The sequence below is a fragment of the Dermacentor andersoni genome, chromosome 1, assembly GCF_023375885.2.
Source record: "Dermacentor andersoni chromosome 1, qqDerAnde1_hic_scaffold, whole genome shotgun sequence".
In the NCBI taxonomy this organism is placed as follows: Eukaryota; Metazoa; Arthropoda; class Arachnida; order Ixodida; family Ixodidae; genus Dermacentor; species Dermacentor andersoni.
Window position 1 is genome coordinate 377,855,060 of NC_092814.1, and position 18,238 is coordinate 377,873,297.

At 42.9% G+C, this 18,238-nt stretch overlaps 1 protein-coding gene across 2 annotated transcripts in view; it reads right to left on the reverse strand.

The window, feature by feature from the left end:
- Nucleotides 1-4,006: 4,006 nt before the first annotated feature.
- Nucleotides 4,007-18,238, reverse strand: part of LOC126518492 (tRNA (34-2'-O)-methyltransferase regulator WDR6) — a 255,301-nt gene continuing 241,069 nt past the window's right edge. For both annotated transcript variants that reach the window (XM_055064865.2, XM_050168279.3), the window contains exons 23-24: nucleotides 14,636-14,786; nucleotides 4,007-4,188 (exon numbers count right to left, since the gene is read on the reverse strand). In XM_055064865.2, the coding sequence (XP_054920840.1) occupies nucleotides 4,074-4,188; nucleotides 14,636-14,786 (266 nt within the window). In that variant the 3' untranslated portion in view covers nucleotides 4,007-4,073. The remainder of the gene's footprint in view (nucleotides 4,189-14,635; nucleotides 14,787-18,238) is intronic.

Here is an 18,238-nt window from a genome sequence, read left to right on the forward strand (position 1 = left end):
CGAGGAGGACATTCCCCTCGCCCAGGTAAAAAGGTACAAAACAGCGCGACCGGGGGAGACCCTCCCTCTGATGTCGGACCCCTAACCTGCCGGACTGGAGTACCTGCCGCAACCCGCGAGTGACCTCGTTGGCCTGATTATCCCGGGCAACGAGGCCAGCCTATTTATTACTATTACAGAGAGGACGTCCCTCTGCCAGATCTTTATTGCCGGTAGCAATAAACGTTCTTACAGTTGACGCCGCTGGTTGCCTTATTCGTTCGAACCCGAGGTAGCCGCGATTCCCGGGCTACGGGTTGGGGAGTAACACATAGCGACTGCGTGGGGCTAGATCCGGAGCTCGCCTTCAGCCCTAGCCGCACGCAGAGTCGAACCCCCACAACATACATACATACATCTTTATTTCAGCCGCCCACAACTTATTACACATATCGTGCCCGCATAAGCGCGAGTCGCTTGTGGGCGGGTCACTGCAGACGTGAGGTGCTAGCTCGCTGCTAGCAAAAGTACAACGTATATGTTACATATCGCAACAGCTTGAAGAGAACACTGAACAGGAATATTTTACTGTGGTAGTAGCGTGAGAAAAAAAACTAATTTGAAAAATAAAATTTCCCTCCATTTCTTTGGGAAAAGGTAAAGAAATACAAATATAAAAAAGATCACAATCTTTTTGTTTACAAGACAATAGTGCAAATAATGATAGGAACTGTTTAAAAAAACATAAGCCCACAATACCTGTCAAGTATTTCGAGGATGAAGTAACCATGCTTTAATTTTTTGTTTGGCTTCTTTTTGGGAATGCTGTTGAATTATTTCTTTCGGCAGCTGGTTGAAATAAAGAGGAATGTAATATTCTCGACACTTTTTACCATAGTTCGTATATATACGCGGTAACTGATAAAGGCATGTTTTTCTTAGCGTTTTAGGTTTACTCTGTATTATTTTGTGGCGATTCGCGAAAACATTTCGAAGAAGTATCACTTGTACAAACAAATCCGATAAGGACTCAACACCTGCAATATTACTTCTTACGTCATTGTCTGAACAATCATAAGCGGTACCATACAGTATGCTCGCAGCTATCCTATGCAATAGCTTATCCACTCGATCTACTTTCGTTTGTGAGCAGGAACCAAAAACTGAAATACCACATCTGAGGACAGACTGGCCTAGAGCCTTAAAAACTAACCTTCGCAACTTAACAGGCGTGTTAAATTTAAGCGTGTATAACTGAGCTGCTACCGTTCGTAAACGCTTCATTATGTAGTCAATGTGGACATACCACAGCTAGATAATCAGCTATCCACAATATGACTCGCATAACATTGATTCCCACAAAAAATGGGTCCGCATAACTTCTTTGGCCCTATAGCAAGGGCAAAGCTTAGGTGGCCCAACAACAGTGACATGATAACAATGATTTGAGGCTGGTCGGTGTAATGGAAAGGGCGAACAGACACAGCAAACCCAGTTCCGAGCTGTTGCAGTAAAAAAGGTAAGGGATAAATTTCAACTCAGAAAAACTGTCGCTCACAGTTCTTAGCATTTCACTTCCTACCTTCTGCAACAGAACCATTGTTGTTGAACGCTTGAAAGCTGTGGATCATGCATCCCACCCAACCTCTTTTTTTCTTATCTGCTCGTCATCAACTACAGAGTGCCTCCAACTTCAGGTGACAAATGTTCCTTTAGTAGCAGTTTTCTCTGCTACTACTCATACCTTGGCAAAAAAAAACAACAAAAAAACATGATGTTTCTGGGAGGGCAATCAGTCCAGATTGATTCATTGTTTGCATTTGATGTTTCTCTAAAGATGATTTTATCGAAGAGTATACATCACTGGACATCACTCCAGGGATTTAATCAGTGGGTCACTCTAAGGTAGTTCGCATACAGGTGCAGCCACTGTTAGCGGGAACACTGGAGCCCATGGCGGCGCTCCGTGGAATGCCATCCCCGACGCCTCATGAAGTGTTGCTGCGCAGGTGCAATCAAAGTCATAGGCAAAGCGCCGGGCTTGTCGTCTGCTACAGTTCCTCCCTCTACTGCTCCCGCTCACACTGCTTTCATGTTCGCACTGTCATGCTGTCAACGGCAACGAAGTTTTGTAACTAAAGTGAGAGTCACATGACAGGATGGATTGCCAATTCAGCCAGCGGATGAGCATGATGTAGCTCAGCGCTGCTGAATAACCGCACACTCAAAAACACTGGAGACGAGGTACTGCAGGCGTCAGTGTTCGAAAACAACCGCTTCCGGTTGTCCTCAAACTAAGTCAGCACTCCGTACCGTCGCGTACATAAAAGCCAGATCGTGTATGTGGCTACTTCTTGATGCAAAGGCGACAAAATGTGCAGCTACATCTGCATTGCCGAGAATAAAGAGCAGCCAGAGCACACCAACCCTTCGCAACGTCAGCGGGTTTATGGCAAATACTGAAAGACACACTGGCGCAATTATAATGATCCCAACTTTTGATATGGTCCTGTTCCCTGTGACCCTTTATAAAGAACTGTGGCATTTTTATACCACTTCATTTCTTTGTAGCAAGTCGCTGCGCAATGGCTAGGCTGTCAGAGGACGAACGCTGTGCAACTATTCTCGATGGTGATGCAGCCAAGTATCAGACACTAGTTGCTGTCCTTCACCTGGAACACACGAGCTGCCTGTGTCGCTTCTGGAATGCCTCAGTTTCCTGCCATCCTGGATCATAGCACGATTGTTGTTGAGAACAATACAATCCAGTGCTAATCGCATCATGGTCTCAAACAACACACTCTGGATGCATCATCCTACAAGGGTGCTATTCTCGAGCGATCACTCTCATGCACTTTGGAGACTACTCAAGTCTCAGCACTGGACTCGTCAAAGTACATGCGGCCGATGGCGCATTTCATACTGCATGAAAATAGCAAACTTGGCAAAGCACCAGAAACAATGTCGGTCTAAACGCGGACGCGTCTGGTGCCGAGTCGCACAAAATCTCACTAAAGTGAAAATATATACGAAAGTAATCACCCAAGAATACTAACCCAGCTATTTTCCCTACAGCTAGTCGCATAGTCAGATGGCTCCTCTGACTGTTGCCCAAGTAGATTTGCCACGGTGCCGGCCATAGTCCTCAGAAAGGGATAATTTCCATTTATTTTCGAATAAATTTAAAGCACGGAGTTTAAAAATCAGCATTATTTTTCACAATGCAATAAAAAAGTTTAAAATGATCCTTAGCAAACAAAAACTCCGTGGAAGTATTATTGTCATTCCAAATTCTGTGCGCCTGCTTGCAGCTTGAGAAATCAGCCTGCATACATTTGGCTTTCGCAGCACTTGCATGAATACTTGGAGCTGCTAGTGTGCAAGGCCTATAGATGCCAACGTGCGGGTGGCAGAGGTAATGAAGGGAAGGAACCATAGCAGACGACGCATCGGGTGCTCCGCCTATCACTTTGATTGCGCCTGCGCCGCCAGATTTCGTGAGGAGTTGGCGCTCCGTGGAGTGCTGCCACGGGCTCCCGTGTTCCCACTAGCAGTGGCTGCACCTGTACACTAAGTGTCAAGAGTTTGACATCTTCTACATTGACATCTGTCAACACAAGAAACATAGAAAATTAGATAAATATTCATCTTCAGTGTCTGCTCATCTGCTTTTACTTTTTTTCTGGACCATTCTTGTGGCCAGGCACTCTCGTTGCTATGACTGCTCTAGTCTAGGCAAGACTGGATGAAACGCATTGTTTGCCCTAATGCTGCGTAGTGAACTTAATTAGGTAACCCTTGAAGATCTTGTTTTTCACTCGCATTACAAAACTATCTGCCCTTTCATTGCTCTTTATTTTTCTTCAGGTCTGTGTAGGCAGTGAACTCTAGCACTCTTGTGGCTGCTACGAAACTTAATTGCTTTTTTACCTCTTTGGCAAACAGTTGCAGTAAGAAGCCCCTGAAAATAAATGTGAAACAAAAAGTGGTGCCATTTCACCTTAATATGCACACCCACAATAACAAATGCATGGCACTTGATTTATTTTATAAAAATTCCATCTGTACAGTTAAAAAGGTGAACAGGTTCAGCGCTAGGCCAGGTAATAACCCGTCTGGCTGATCATGGCCTCCTCGGCTTTGGCAGCATACAGGGTCACGTCCAAACCCTCACCTCCCACCACCATGACCACATCCTCATTGTTTTTCCTATAAGGGAAGAAAGGTGCAGGACACTGTAGCAGTAGTCATGAATAAAAAGGGTGTGCAGAGTTTATGTGCAACAAATGTCACAGAAAGGCAGAGTGCACTAATGCAAACCCAAAGCACGCAACAGCAGGTATGTAAAAGTGATTATGACAGAACATACGAAATAAAATTATATTTCTGAAGTTTCATGTTCTGTGAAAAAAAAAAGAAAGCAATTCTTCCCATTTGTCTTGTGGGTGTTCCTTGTATGCATTCGATTTTGTGCCTTCTGACCAGTAAAGTGCAACGTCTGGAATGAAATTGTATCAGGAAGAGGAAACTTCAAAATGCGCACCTGAACAGATGCAGTTGTTGGGCTTTCATGCAGTGCACACCATCATGGGAAGCTCCCTCCATCAAGCTTTTGTTTTCTAAAGAATTGCAGATAGGCTGATATATGTTCTTGCCATAGCACTACAAATGATGCACGACTGCAGTTTTCTCTCCATTAAGCTTTCCTACCCAATGAAGGGCTTAAATACAGTACACTGTGAATTTATGATAACTCTCTAGGACGAGTCGAGATACACATCTTGAAGATCGCTGACAAAAAAAAAAAAAAAAAAAAAATTAAACTAACCTTGTCTGAATTGTAAGACTATCAAAAATATGTCTCGAGACTTGTTTTGGTCTCTCAATCATGAAAAGTTGAGTATACAGGGTACTCAAAGTAGCCACAATGCCAACCCTAAATTTTGAAGTGCTGCAAGCCTCTAAAATTAGTAAGCAGAAGTTAAGCTATTAGTAACTTAATTGAAGAAAAAAGGCCATGTCATTTATGCAAAAGCTACTTGCACTGGTGGTTTATGCACTTTGGCAGACACAACTTTCATGAACAAGTAAATAACTGCTAACTTTTTTAATTTTGCCATTATGCTATAGGTTTGTCTTAGAAACTTGAATCATATTCGAGGCCAACTCCAATTGAACACTTCTAAAGCATTTGTGTTCAGAAATATTCATCATCAAATTGGACACTCAAAACGCCAATTTTGCAGTCCAAGGCATGAGTCCTGACACGAAGATGAACCCTCTCATATGACATAGCTGATTCCATACAGCATGCCAGTTTAGAAGCTGGGTGGAGCTGTAACAGCTGTGCTCCTGCTCTTGGCTGGCAAGAACAAGGCTAGCTTTCCCCTTTCCCAGCAATTGGACACATCATGTAGGGAGTTCGTCTCTATTGTGACTCCCACCTCCGAATGCAAAATTAGAGTACTGACATTATGAATATCTCGAAACACAAACACATTCAAAGTGTGAAATAAAGTAGTTTTTGAATATGATTGTCTTCAGGTTTATTAGGAACATATACCATAAATGAAATATTCAAAAGGTCTTTTAAAAACATGTTTGCTAATTCTATATGTGCTGAATATCTGTTTGCGAAAATTATGACCACCAAAGTGCATAAGCCCCATGTGCAAGCAGTACTGGTGGAGCTAGCACAGGCTTTTTACTAAATTTACTGATAGTAACTTCCAGGACCATGTGTATTCCATGAGGCGCACCACATTATCGTGGTGTGCTTAAATTTGTTTTTTTTTTTCGCAGATAGCTTTAAAGGGCCGCTCACCAAGTCTGGCCATTCTGAGCTGACAAGCGCAATGCACACCATGCATACTAATAATCGTGTCTGCTAAGTATTACATCGCTACATGCCGTGAAAAGAGCTGAAATTTCAAACCGAACGCCATTTGCCCTTCTCCTCGCAGGCACCGCACTCCAAGCCGGAGGGCTGACGTATATGTGCAAGTGTGCCTACGTACATGTCTGCGCTGTGACGTCGCTCATAGTGACACGTGACTTCGAGAATTATTCAAGGCAACATCTGTTTTTGAGTAATCTGTTGCTTCAATAGACAAATTAAAGTTTAGAGAAATAAAACACTCGAACCGAATGACTGCGTGTTTTCATTTTACTTCGCATCGCAGCATGAGAGAGGTACTCTTGTTTTGTTTGCTTGTTCCCACGTCGTGCCGTCATGCACAATCATGCTCTGTGATCCGCTTGTGTCTGCCTCAGTGTTTGTGTAGCGCTGACTTATACTGCTAGTCAGGTGTTCTTGTGTACAGAGTGCAAAATCCTGTGCTGCGCGAAACGAGACGAACGCAATAGCTCATGCATGACACTGTTAGCGGAAGTGCGCCATGCAGTAAAAAAGCAAGGGGGGAGGGGAAGAAAAATAAAAAGCGGGACCCGTGGTGTATGCGTCATGCGATCCTCGAGCTTTGGTATGGGAGAATGCAGGGAAGTAATTTCACTTACGGAGGCTAGATGGGGCAAGTGGAGAAGGTGTCTATGTTGGTGGTGAAGCTCGCCTCCTGAAATCATGGGTTCGCAACACTGAAATATTTCTATCTTGGCTATTAATGAACCAATTTGAATAATTCTTTTGGTAGAATGCTCCCTAGAGGGCACAAACAACTTCCAGCGTATAACCGAAATTTTCTATGTGGCCTGGTGAGGGGCCCTTTAAAGGGACACAAGCTACAATAAATCAGTTCACACTAGGAAACTATTCTTTCAAACCTTAACTTCATTGTTTAGGAAAAAAAAAAGGTTGATCGGTGGAGAAAATCAAGGCCACACTTCCCTTTTTTAAATGAAAATAAAGCTTCAATGCCAGTATTAAAGAGGTAGCCTTAGTTTGGGGCAAACCCTGATTGCCCTATTCAAGAACATGTACAATGCAGAAATGCTTTATCTGACAACTGCTGGACCATTCTGAATCAAATTTGTTGCACTTGAGAAAGAAAGCAATTGCATTCTAGTGACTCTGAAGCAGAATTTTGATTATGGCCATAGAATTTTCCTGCGAAGATTCCCGGAAGTTGAAATGTTTAAAATAAAATAATTGAAGCATGAAGCTTACATATGCATAGCTCTTCACTGAAAACAGATATTGCAGTTCTGTAAACGGGACCTGTTAGGGCATTTAAAGCCAAAAAATTTGATATATTTGAAATTAATTAGTGAAAAGTCTACACGAGTACAAAAATAAGCTCTCGGGACATTACAGTATTGTTAAAGGGTCCCAACAAAACATTTCGTAGGGCATACACATAATTACACAATTTAGACTTTACATAAAGTTTTTAAAATGTTCACAAGGGCTTTGCAAAAGTCCTACTCACATATAAGTAATATATATTCACAGCGAATTTAATACACCCATTTTGTTCACTTTAGATGTATTAATAGGTGCAGCCTACATAATTCTAAAATTTTTCACTTCTGAGAGTTATAAACTTGATAACTGAGCTGATTGAACATGTTCAACAACTTTTCAGAAAATTTGGAGGCTAAATAAAAATTCTGCTGCCTAACTTCACAAGATTTCAAGCTTTTATTTTAAATGTGACAAACCCCTAGAGTGGCTGGAAAGGAAAATTATTTCTTTGTTCCCATGTAGGAGCTCCCAAGCTGGGGCTTCGTCTTAAAGGACCGCTCACCAGGCCACATAGCAAATTTTGATTATATGTAGGAAGTTACGTACCACAAACATTCTTCAAATTGGTTCATTAATAGCAGAGATAGAAATATTTGAAGTGTCATGAACCCGTGATTTCAGAAGGCGAGCTTTACTGCCAACAATGACACTCTCTCTCCTTACCCAGTCTAGCCTCCGCAAGCGAAATTCTGCGTTCTCCCGTCTCGGAGTGGGAGGATCATGTGAGGTATACATCACACACCTCGCCTTCTTCTTCTTCTTTTTTTTCTTTCCTTTTTTTTTTCTCCTGCGTTTCTGCTAGTTGGTGCAGCTCCAGAGGCAGTTTCTCGTGCGAGCTGCTGCATTTGTCTTGTTGCACACAGAGCACAATTCTGTGTGCTGTGCACGAGAACACCTGACTAGCAGCATGATAATTTAGTGCCACACAAGCACTGAAGCAAATGCAAGCGGTTCAAAGAGCACGATCACACTGGTACTCGGTAGAAAATGCCAGATAGTTTCGTTATCGCGCGGGCGACTACACGACGTAGGAACAAGCAGATAATACGGAAGTACGTCCCTCTCCCAACGACAAAGAGTAAAACAAAGAATCACAGACATTCGGTTTGTAGGTTTTATTACTTTTCTAAACTTATACTCTAGTGAAGCAACAAATCAAAACAAATAACTGCTGTAGCCTTGAATCATTCTCAATGTCCCGAGTCACATTGAGTAACGTTTTGGCAATGCAAGTTACGTAGGCGTACTTGTGTGTCTGACCTTGACTCTGCGGCTGGGAGCACAGCTCCCTTGAGAAAAAGGGCACACAGTGTTTGGCTTGAAATTTCAGCTGCATTCGCGGCGCATAGTAGTGCAATACAGGAGAACCTCGTTGATACATTTCCGTATGTACAATTTGCCAGCTCTAACATAGCGATCGAGAACACAGAAAAAATGACCCAATACAGTTACGCCTATTTTGTACCAGTTCATACGTTCCCGAAAAACACTATCTTTTGACACCAAAGTTCAGTAGATGGCCAACCTGTCTTCGTATGCTACGTTTTTCAGCTGTTAGATCCCATGTGAACAAGAAAAGGTACAAGGTGCGCATGATCAAGAGCAGCTTCCCCGCAACACTCACCCACCCGCCTCACATGAAAACGCTTGTGCACACTAAATTTCTTATTCCAGTAATCTACTCCCAGGTTGTCGCATGCCACATTCACAGCTACTGCTGCCAACCCTATTGCGATAAACATTTTCACCTATCTGTTTCACAGTGCCTGGGCCATAGTGCCATTGGTAGCCTACTCAATAAGTGAAAACTCAAATGTGCCGCCGTTCCCTGCTGCAGGCAGTGCAAAGGGAGCGTCATGTATCGCTCTGGCGGCATCGTAGGCATTGTATTCCGGTGTTTCCCACCAGCTCGATTTTGTTTATATTTCCCACTGCAGTCTTTAAAACACTATCCAAAAGAAAAACGACAATGTACGTCTCGGGTCGCTTCGGCCCTACGCGTGTCCGCATCTGTCTGGTGCCACAACGTTGAGTGGGCACGTCAAAACTTGTCACCAATAATGCTCCACTCGAAGAAGCTGCGCCCTATCCAGGCCGAACTCGAGGAGTGCAAATGGAAGCTCGCCGAAGCCAGAAAAATGACAATGCATGTCTTGAGCCACTCGAGGCCACCAGCTCAGCTTGAATCAGCGTCTTGTGCGGCAACGACTCGCGTGATGCTTTGCGTCACACGAGTCGAGTCACACATAGTCACATGCGAGTCACGCGTCACATAGATAACACGTTGTTGGTGTATGAATGTTCTAAGTATGGGTACTGTTTTCCACTCCTCCCAATACAACTTTGGTTACCTTGCTAATAACTTAGAGGTTTGGCAGCAATGTAGGAACTGGAATATGAGGCACGCTTTGCCTGATCGTTGACAGTATGTTGTGTCTTCAGGATTTAGATGGATGTAGCATTACATCTGCTGAATTTCTTTTTCATTGGTAGCTAAAATTAAAAAAAAATTGCAGCAACTGCTTTCTTCAGTAGCTATCTGCCAGCTTTAGTAACAATTTCCATCCTTTGTGCCTTCTGCCACTGGCTCTCAAGCTGCAATGCCACCATAATTACCAGGATGTTATTTACTCCAACAACAACAACAACAAAAAAAAAAAAAAAACAGAATCGACAGAAGATAATCATTATAAAATATGATTTATTCATGGGGCTTAATGTCTCCATAGAGAGTTTTAGTATACAGTGTATAGCAGCAACCGCAAGGACACAGTATTAGGTCCTTGCACTGCGTGACACACACCATGCATTTGCAGTGCATTAGCGACACTGGGGCTTTTTCATACACATACTAAAACAATTGGGATTTAGCGCTCAACACTAAAGCACGTAAGGGGAGCCTCGTATAGGGGAACACAGGGACATCTGCTCAAGTGGGTGCCATCCGCTTTGGATACGTCAAGTTGCTGTCCTGCATTGTATGCAGGACAGCGACTTGACAAAACTTCAAAATTACTTTTCTCCCTTAAAGCAAAAAACTGTGATTAAACTTTCTGAAAGAAATTTTAGGGTGTCCTTCTTATCAAATGCACTATGCTCTGAATTTTTGTTTGGACCACCTCAGTGAGCAAATTGGGGATGAACACATGGCTCAACTTAAATTTTGTGAGCTTCAGAATTTTTTTTTCTCACAAATATTAAGTGTGCCAAGTAACAAACCACTTTAAATTGGTTAGTTGGAGTCTGGGTAACAACATGTAGGTGTTATAAGATATAGAAAATAAATAATCAATTTTATAACAACTCTCCAATTGCTCATATTGGAATTTCTTCCGACTGCAAACACATGAAAAAGAACACAAACGCTCTCAAAATGAGTTAACTTCAATGTCCCATCCTTTTAGAAGACAGTGTAACACGTTTCATGGTCATCCTGGGAAAAACTTTTCTCCTACACCATGTTCTGCCCTCCAGTACAAAATCAAAATGACGCTCACTCAGCGTAAAAAAATTTTTCGGGTGACATATAGTGCATATCGAGCTTAAGATACTGTTAATAGCCATGGTTTCTTCTCATGAAAATTGGTGATGGTCGAGCGCTACCCTCTGGCACATTTCGCATGGAATGACCCCTTAAACTCTAATGCAACACTGGGGCTATAAGTGACACCGTAGAGGAGGGATTCCAATACATTGACCCCCAGGGATTCTGTAACATTCACTTAAAGGGCAACGCTGGTGATTGTTCAATGTCAATGGAAGTCGATGAAATTCGCTAGGTATGTTCCTCTGAACACCTCTGTCATGTCCTCAAAAAAGCAGGTTTGAGAGTTCCGCAGATTTTTTAGAAATGAATTTAATTAATTGCTTCGAACACCCTATCTTGCCTCCTCCTCAGTTACAGGTAACATTGTGCATGACGTTAGGAATGTTCCATGCAGAGCATGCTGGGATAATGCAGACGACAGCGACGAGAGCATCGAGGAGTCGATGACCGTGAGCTAGTGCATGGCGGGAGAAGTTGCTGTTGCGAGACCCTGTAGCCACTGTAGCAAGAGATGGGAGGCAAGTGGTGTTGCGTTGTTGGCTGTACAAACTTCAGCCCTCGCCATCCGCACACACAGTTTGGGCCGATGCCAATCGCGTTCATCTGAGGTTAAGCCTATATGTCACAGTCGCATAGTTCATGCGTCTGCTACTGGCGCACCTGAGCGAATGACCAGAAGCTAATTAAGCCACCAGGATGAAGAAAACTCCTTGTGTAGTTCAGTTTTGCCCATACGGATTTGAAATAAACCATTTCTCATTTCTACAGTGCACACATAAAAAGCCAGAAGCTACAACACGGAGCAGTATCAACATTGGTACATTGCAGCCCGCCGTACTCACCAGCACTTCCCTAAATTAAATGTGACTACGAAGATGGGTGTATTTTTACCTATTGTCATGCTGACTCATTATTTAGCTTCCAAGGTGCACTGCTTGCCTCCTATCCCAAATGGGCAGCAAGTGTAGGCCCCTTCGATACAGCAGCGTAAACAACCGCCTCGTTCAGCTGCCAATGGTGTCTATATTGGCATCGGCGTTTCCGTGAGAAAACTATGCGTTCTCTAAATGAACGATCACACGCACAAAATTCACATCTATGTCCACTTTACGGAACATATTGTGTGCATGAAGAGAATACGACTTTAATAACTAGGCAGCATAACACTCCCGTACTATGGTCTCCCGCTCTATGTTTCCGAAGGTGCATGGTCGCTCATATCTGCGCGATTCAGAGTGATGAAACGGTGCTTACATGCACAAAATATGCCTGTTTTGATATGTTATAACATTATTTGATGTCAATGATGAGCGGCTAGTATTATATCTCAAGCGAACAATGAGTGGTCGCTACACCTGCCGATGTAAACAAATGCACCGTTCGGTGCTTTGGAGAGTCAGTGGCGTTTTTCCGAGATACAAATGTCCCACATCTTATAGTGAGCATGCGAAGCATTTCCCTGAGAAGGGGTAAAACACCTAAAATAGCAAGCAGCACATATAAAATAAGTGGTTTGGGCTACCCTTGATCTTCATTTTGCAGCATGATATGTAGTGCATGGGCGCTGCGTATCTCATGATACATACTCTCGTGGTGGCAGGTCGAATGCGAACAGCGATTCATGGCTATCGAATTAATCATATCTGTCAGTATTTGACGAATCCGAAGAGGTGGTGCAGCTGACATTTTCACCCAAAGATCCGGCGCGGTCACGATTCAGCCGAGCGTCTGCTCTTCACTGGCAGCAGGCGAGACCGGCATGCCTTGCACGCCTTCCCTGGTGGAGACACTCGTGACATCACACCAAGAGGTTCGCACGGCTGCTTGATCAGGTTTCGGTTTTGTTTTTGCACTTTTTTGCTTATTTAAAATTATTTTGGAATTTGCAAAACAATTCTACTATCAAACACGTGACAGGGGGGTCTCGCGAACCTAACTATTCCATTACTTTGACATGGTCAAACATGGTGACATGGGATGGGGGCTAAAATCGAAATTTTTGCCAGAAATACGCATTTTCTAACTTTCTGTGTTTTGGATTTCTAAGCATATTGTCGCGTATACCCTGCTGTAGTATACTCGCCGAATGAGGATGCAGGCATTTGCACTTCACGAAACGTAAGCATCGACGCGCGAAGCCAAGACGACGCTCGTTCTCCTCTTCTTCGGTCCCCTTGCTGTCCATACCATGTGGCAATATAAAGAAGCTCCTCACCAAGTTTGCCAAATAGAAGAGAAGAAACTGCCCTTTTTTACATGGCAGTTGTGTGTGTTTTGGCATGTTTTAAGATCTTTGAACCAATTTTTTTCATTAGGCATTTTATGGACAATTTCCACTTTTTGAAAGCTATTGTTTCAAAATTGAAAAGGCAATAACTATTTTTTGGTTTGTTTCTAAGCTGAGAATTTGCGAGGAACAAGACTATGGACATCCTGAATTCCTAAATTGCCTCTGTTGAAAAAAAAAATATACATTTATGAATCACTGTAACAACAAAAAAACACTTAGTTTTTAAGTGATGCGGTTTCTGCAGAAGAAGGCATAAAATTGCAAGCAGCAGTCCCGCTCTTGTAATACAGGACGTCCAGTAGATATTCATTCCGAAAAATTTTATGTAACTTTATCATTTTTAAAATGATAATTTTCCAAAGGTAACACACTCATTTGCTAAATGGTACTTGCATAGCTTTTTTTTTTTTGTGCTAGGCTAATCAAATTTACTACATGTTCTAACGACAAGAAGACGTTCTCTTGCCAAGATTTTGTTAAATTTAGCATGTCAGTTCAAAACTTGACCTTTATGCCCTGCATACCCCCTTAAATCTTTGAGTATTTTTGCATTTTGCTGTCATTGAAATGCATCCACTGCAACCGGGAATCAAATACATGACCGCATGCTCAGCAGCAGAATGCCATAGCCACTGAGCCACCATGTGGCTCATTACAAGGTATGCTCTAGTATTCGGGAGAATCGGGGAAAAAAATGTAATTCCTTACTTCACTCACTTGAATTCCAGCTTAAATTTGTAGCTTACTTCAAGCAAAGTAAGCTCCAAATGCATGAACAACTGTTAAAATCAAGGAGAGCACACAGAAGGTAGACAAAAAAACATTCTCAGTAGAGAACAAACCCATGAAAGCGCTGAAAGTTAAGGGCAGGCCTCCTTTATTAATGGAACAATCACAGTATCTGTGTCCTCTCTACTACTTCCATATAGGGTAGACTTTTAGACAAAGGTACACCCTTTGGGGTGTATATTTGCCACACAAGAATAACCGTCATCTGTCTTGTTTGTGTTTTTTGAAAATGCCGCGCCCACTACTTTCCTGTTGAGAATGCTCTGTCATGCTGATGATGCGCATGTCATTCGTGACTTGGATGCACCGTACTCGCAGCGTTAAAGAAAATAAATGCGGACAAGAGAGGTGACGTTTATTGTTGTGTGGCAAGATACGACCCAAACGGTGCTATTTTGTTTAAGAGTGTACTAATGGATAGGGTGATATGCTGACTGAGTGAACAAAAAGAACAAAAACAAAAACAGCGCTGTATTTGATGCATTGTCTGTTGACCATGCCACCAACAGAAAATTAAATAAGCCATATGCGTGCATACTTGCAACAGAACCCCCTGAATGTGTCTACATAAAGCGAGCCTCGAGGGTGTCAGACAGTACCACTGCCCCCTCCTCCCCCCCGTAAAATGTAGATCCAATAAACTGCAAGTGCCAAGTGAAATTCTGTCTAGAAATAGGAACATGGTTGATATGACCTCTTCTGCTAACTATGGCACGTAGATGACCAGAAGGCAATAAATAAGTCAATAAAGAAATGATACAGGGACATCAAAGTTACAATCACCAAGCATAGCCCAAAGTGCACAAGTAAAGAAAGTAAATGCTCTTGCCTCCAGCACGTGAAGGCAGCAATATCAGGTATACAGGAGAAGCGACTGCAGTGCTCCTGCAAGGAACCGGCAACCCGTTGCCAGAGACGAAGCCGCTGGTCTACGCCAGTTGACACCAGCCAGTTCCCTCGTGACGCCAAAAACTTTGTGCCTGCATTAACAATGAATAGCAATTTGAAATGCAAAAATTAATTCCATCAAAATGGCCTGGTTACAGCACAATAGCGTTTTATAACTATGTGCCCCTTGTTACAAGGCTGTGAAAAGGACCACCTATGCTTCCATATTTGGGCAGTCACATGAAGGCCGCCTGTGGAAAACCTTACTTTTTGTATGAAAGCGAATATGCATTTAGTCATTGTGCTACACACCACTACAATATTTTATACCTAGTCACATAAGCCATGGCCATTTCCATTATTAAAGTTAATTACAATTCGGTCTCCTAACTGCCACTGAGCCAAAAAGCATCTGAAAGCAATGACACAGTTCTTCTGAGGACTTGTCACCTTTTTTGAATAGAAGGAACCAAGTGTTCAACGACAATGAGGACAGATGTAGGGAAAGATGTGGCTAGGAGAATAAATTGTGGCATTCAACTTATGTACTTGTATCTTTGTGAGGATATTAGTACATGTGGCAGCCTGGAGAAGCAAGCCAGCCAGCCAGCCTCAACCATGAATGATCCCAAGGGGTCTGAGTTCTTAGACTTCATGGCATTAAGCACTTTGTTGGCTGGAAGACTGCACAGAACTGTTTACGGCCACAGTAAACACGAAGCTATAATGCTTCAATGGTTTCTTTCAGGGGGTTCTGCAACAGCAAATTCATTAGCTCAAGCTCCAGCAAATGTTTTAAATGACAGCCACGGCAGAAGCGTTACTAACTCATACCATAGTAGCAGCAGCAGTAATGCAGTCAGAGATGGATGTGCACACATGGAACCAGACCAATGTGACAAGTCATCAGCCTCCCTAGTTGCACAGATTTGCTTTTTAAAAGTACATATGCATATTTAGTAGAAGGAAGAAACAACTTGAAAATGCATATATTTAACAAAAAGAAGTAAAATAACTAAAAAGTTGCACTCGAGATCATGCCAGCGATAAATTATGCACATGTTGTCCAAATTTTGTGCCCGAGTTTAAAATCTATTTTATAAACTCTTGAGTTCATTATTTGCAAACATGATTCAGCAAGATAAAAATTCACCTTGCTTATTAAGGATTAACCTGCCCTCACCTCATTAGCTCAAACTTAAGGCGACTTCCCTAGTCATGCATTGATTCCATGTTCAGATTCTTGTATCAGGACCATATTTTCTTCAACTGCAAAGCTTTCTTTCTCAGGAAGCTGTGTGGGATTTCTTTGTATAATTACGATACAATCAGGAGGACGGTGGCATCTATTTTGACCCTGCTTTACCAGAATCATCAGCTGTACCTTTATACATCCCTAGTATAAGAAAAGTACAAAGACCTATCTGAATTTGGTGATACATGCCTATCTGAACAAAACAGCCACATGGACATCCAGCATTTAAATGGTCCTTTTGACTTCTTTCCATTCTGAACATATTTTAAATAGACATGCTGTGACAATCATCTTTGGCAAACAAGAATATTTATGCACTGCAGGAAAGCCACAAATTAAAAAAAAAGTGCTCTACTCCACTCTTGGCATTTCCATTCCCCTCTTTGCAGGTCGTGATGCCAACAGAGGCATATGTGTGATGGTAGCAGGGTAAGAAGGGTAAAAGTTGTTGATAATGGTAGTTGATATGCAGTTAAATCTCAATCTAACGAAGTAGGCAAATCGAAAACTTTCTTCGTTATATCAAAATTTCAATACATTGAAATTCAACCTGTTATGCAAATAAGTACAGTCGCCGATCAATTTTTATTACACGAAAAGGGGCCACAGAACTTTCTGAATTATCGGGCAATCGAAAAAAAGCAAAATTGACTGAGCAAACAAATTGATGAATGCGGGAGACGACGACGAATGACACGGTGTCATGCCATGTCGACAATATCTTCAGATCGGCAGTACGAATTAAGCAAAGCCAACCACACTTTCGTGTGCACTCCGCCCCCACAGCTGATAGCATCGCCCGCACTGGGACGACGCTATCATGAAAAGTGCTGGCAGCGGGGAGCAAATGCTTTGTCTGCCTCTCGCTCCAATGGGTCACTAAAACTTGAGATTACGCCACCTTCAATACTAAAGGCGCGGGAAGACAGCTTATATGATGCCATGCAGTCTTCGCATGCCCACTCTTTGCACACGCGACAGATTTACTCGATTTACAGATTTACGTATTTACTCACGTCTAAGCCCGCGCCTGATTCTAAGCTGACCCCCGAATGTTCGAAGCCAGAAAAAATAAAAAAACTTACCTCGAATGTAGGCCAAACAAAAAAAATGAAATTCACAAAATGATAACAGCATTTATTTAATATGAACATGCCGAGCTCACTCTACGTCGTTACCACTGTTAGCCTCGTCCGTATAGCACAGACACTTGCGGACGCACGCAAGCTTGCGTCCGCGCGCCCATGCATACGCAGAAAGTGCGGTATCACACATGTCGAAACGCGGCGCGATCTCGGTGAACAGCTCCTCTCTGTTATTGTGCGCTTATCTTCCTTATCACTGTCATCTCCTCGTTACGGCACACGCAAAAGAGTCTCCCGTTGCCCCTTACAATGACGGACATTTCTCTCATCGATGCGAAGTCCCGCCTGGCTTACTATGCCTCTGCGGCTAGCACAACTTTTTGTTTGAAAGCGGCACTATAGTGCGCCATTACGATAACGCCATGCTGCACGCTGATACTATAGAACCAGCTCTGATACAACACAGATCAAAGCGACAACACCGTTCGTATACTTCAGTTGGCCCGGCTAGTAGCGGTTGCGATACTGATTTTTCTATATGGGGGGGCGCTGGCTATGGGACCATAGTTATCATTTTCAGTTATGAACAAGTGCGTTTTTTATATGATTACAGTAAAACCTCGCTAAACCGTACCCGCTTAAACCGTAGTTTCGTTTTAAAAGTACAAAAATCAAATCCCTGACTCAGCGGCAATTGAGCATAATGTGTTTTGTATCCGTATAAACCGTACCAGCTTATTGCGTACGTATTGGTTAACACGTAGTGTTTCCACTTTTCGTCGCGCAAACATGGCTGTGTGTCGTCTCCATCGCGTGGCCCAGCAGAACAACAAGCCTCAGAGATTAGCACAACGGCCTCCAAGCACACTGCACGTTCGCGCGTGAAGCCACATCAACATCAACATCATTTCGGCGCTGTTGCCAGAGGGCGTTGTGGCATAGAATAAAGAACCAGCGAGAGCTCACGTCATGCCGAAGGTCGGATAAAAAAGACGCCAGGTGCTTAGCATATAAGAAAAAATAGGCATCGTTCGTGCCATGGAACGTGACACGAAAAGTTGGCGCTGGCATGCGACATGGGTCTACTGTTGACTACAGTGTGTGGCATTTGGAATGCGAAGAAGTTGTTTGGCAGCGCTGCTGTGACCGCGAAGACATGTCGGCTACGAGGTTCGACTTTTCACCATCGTTGCCTCTGTTTCGC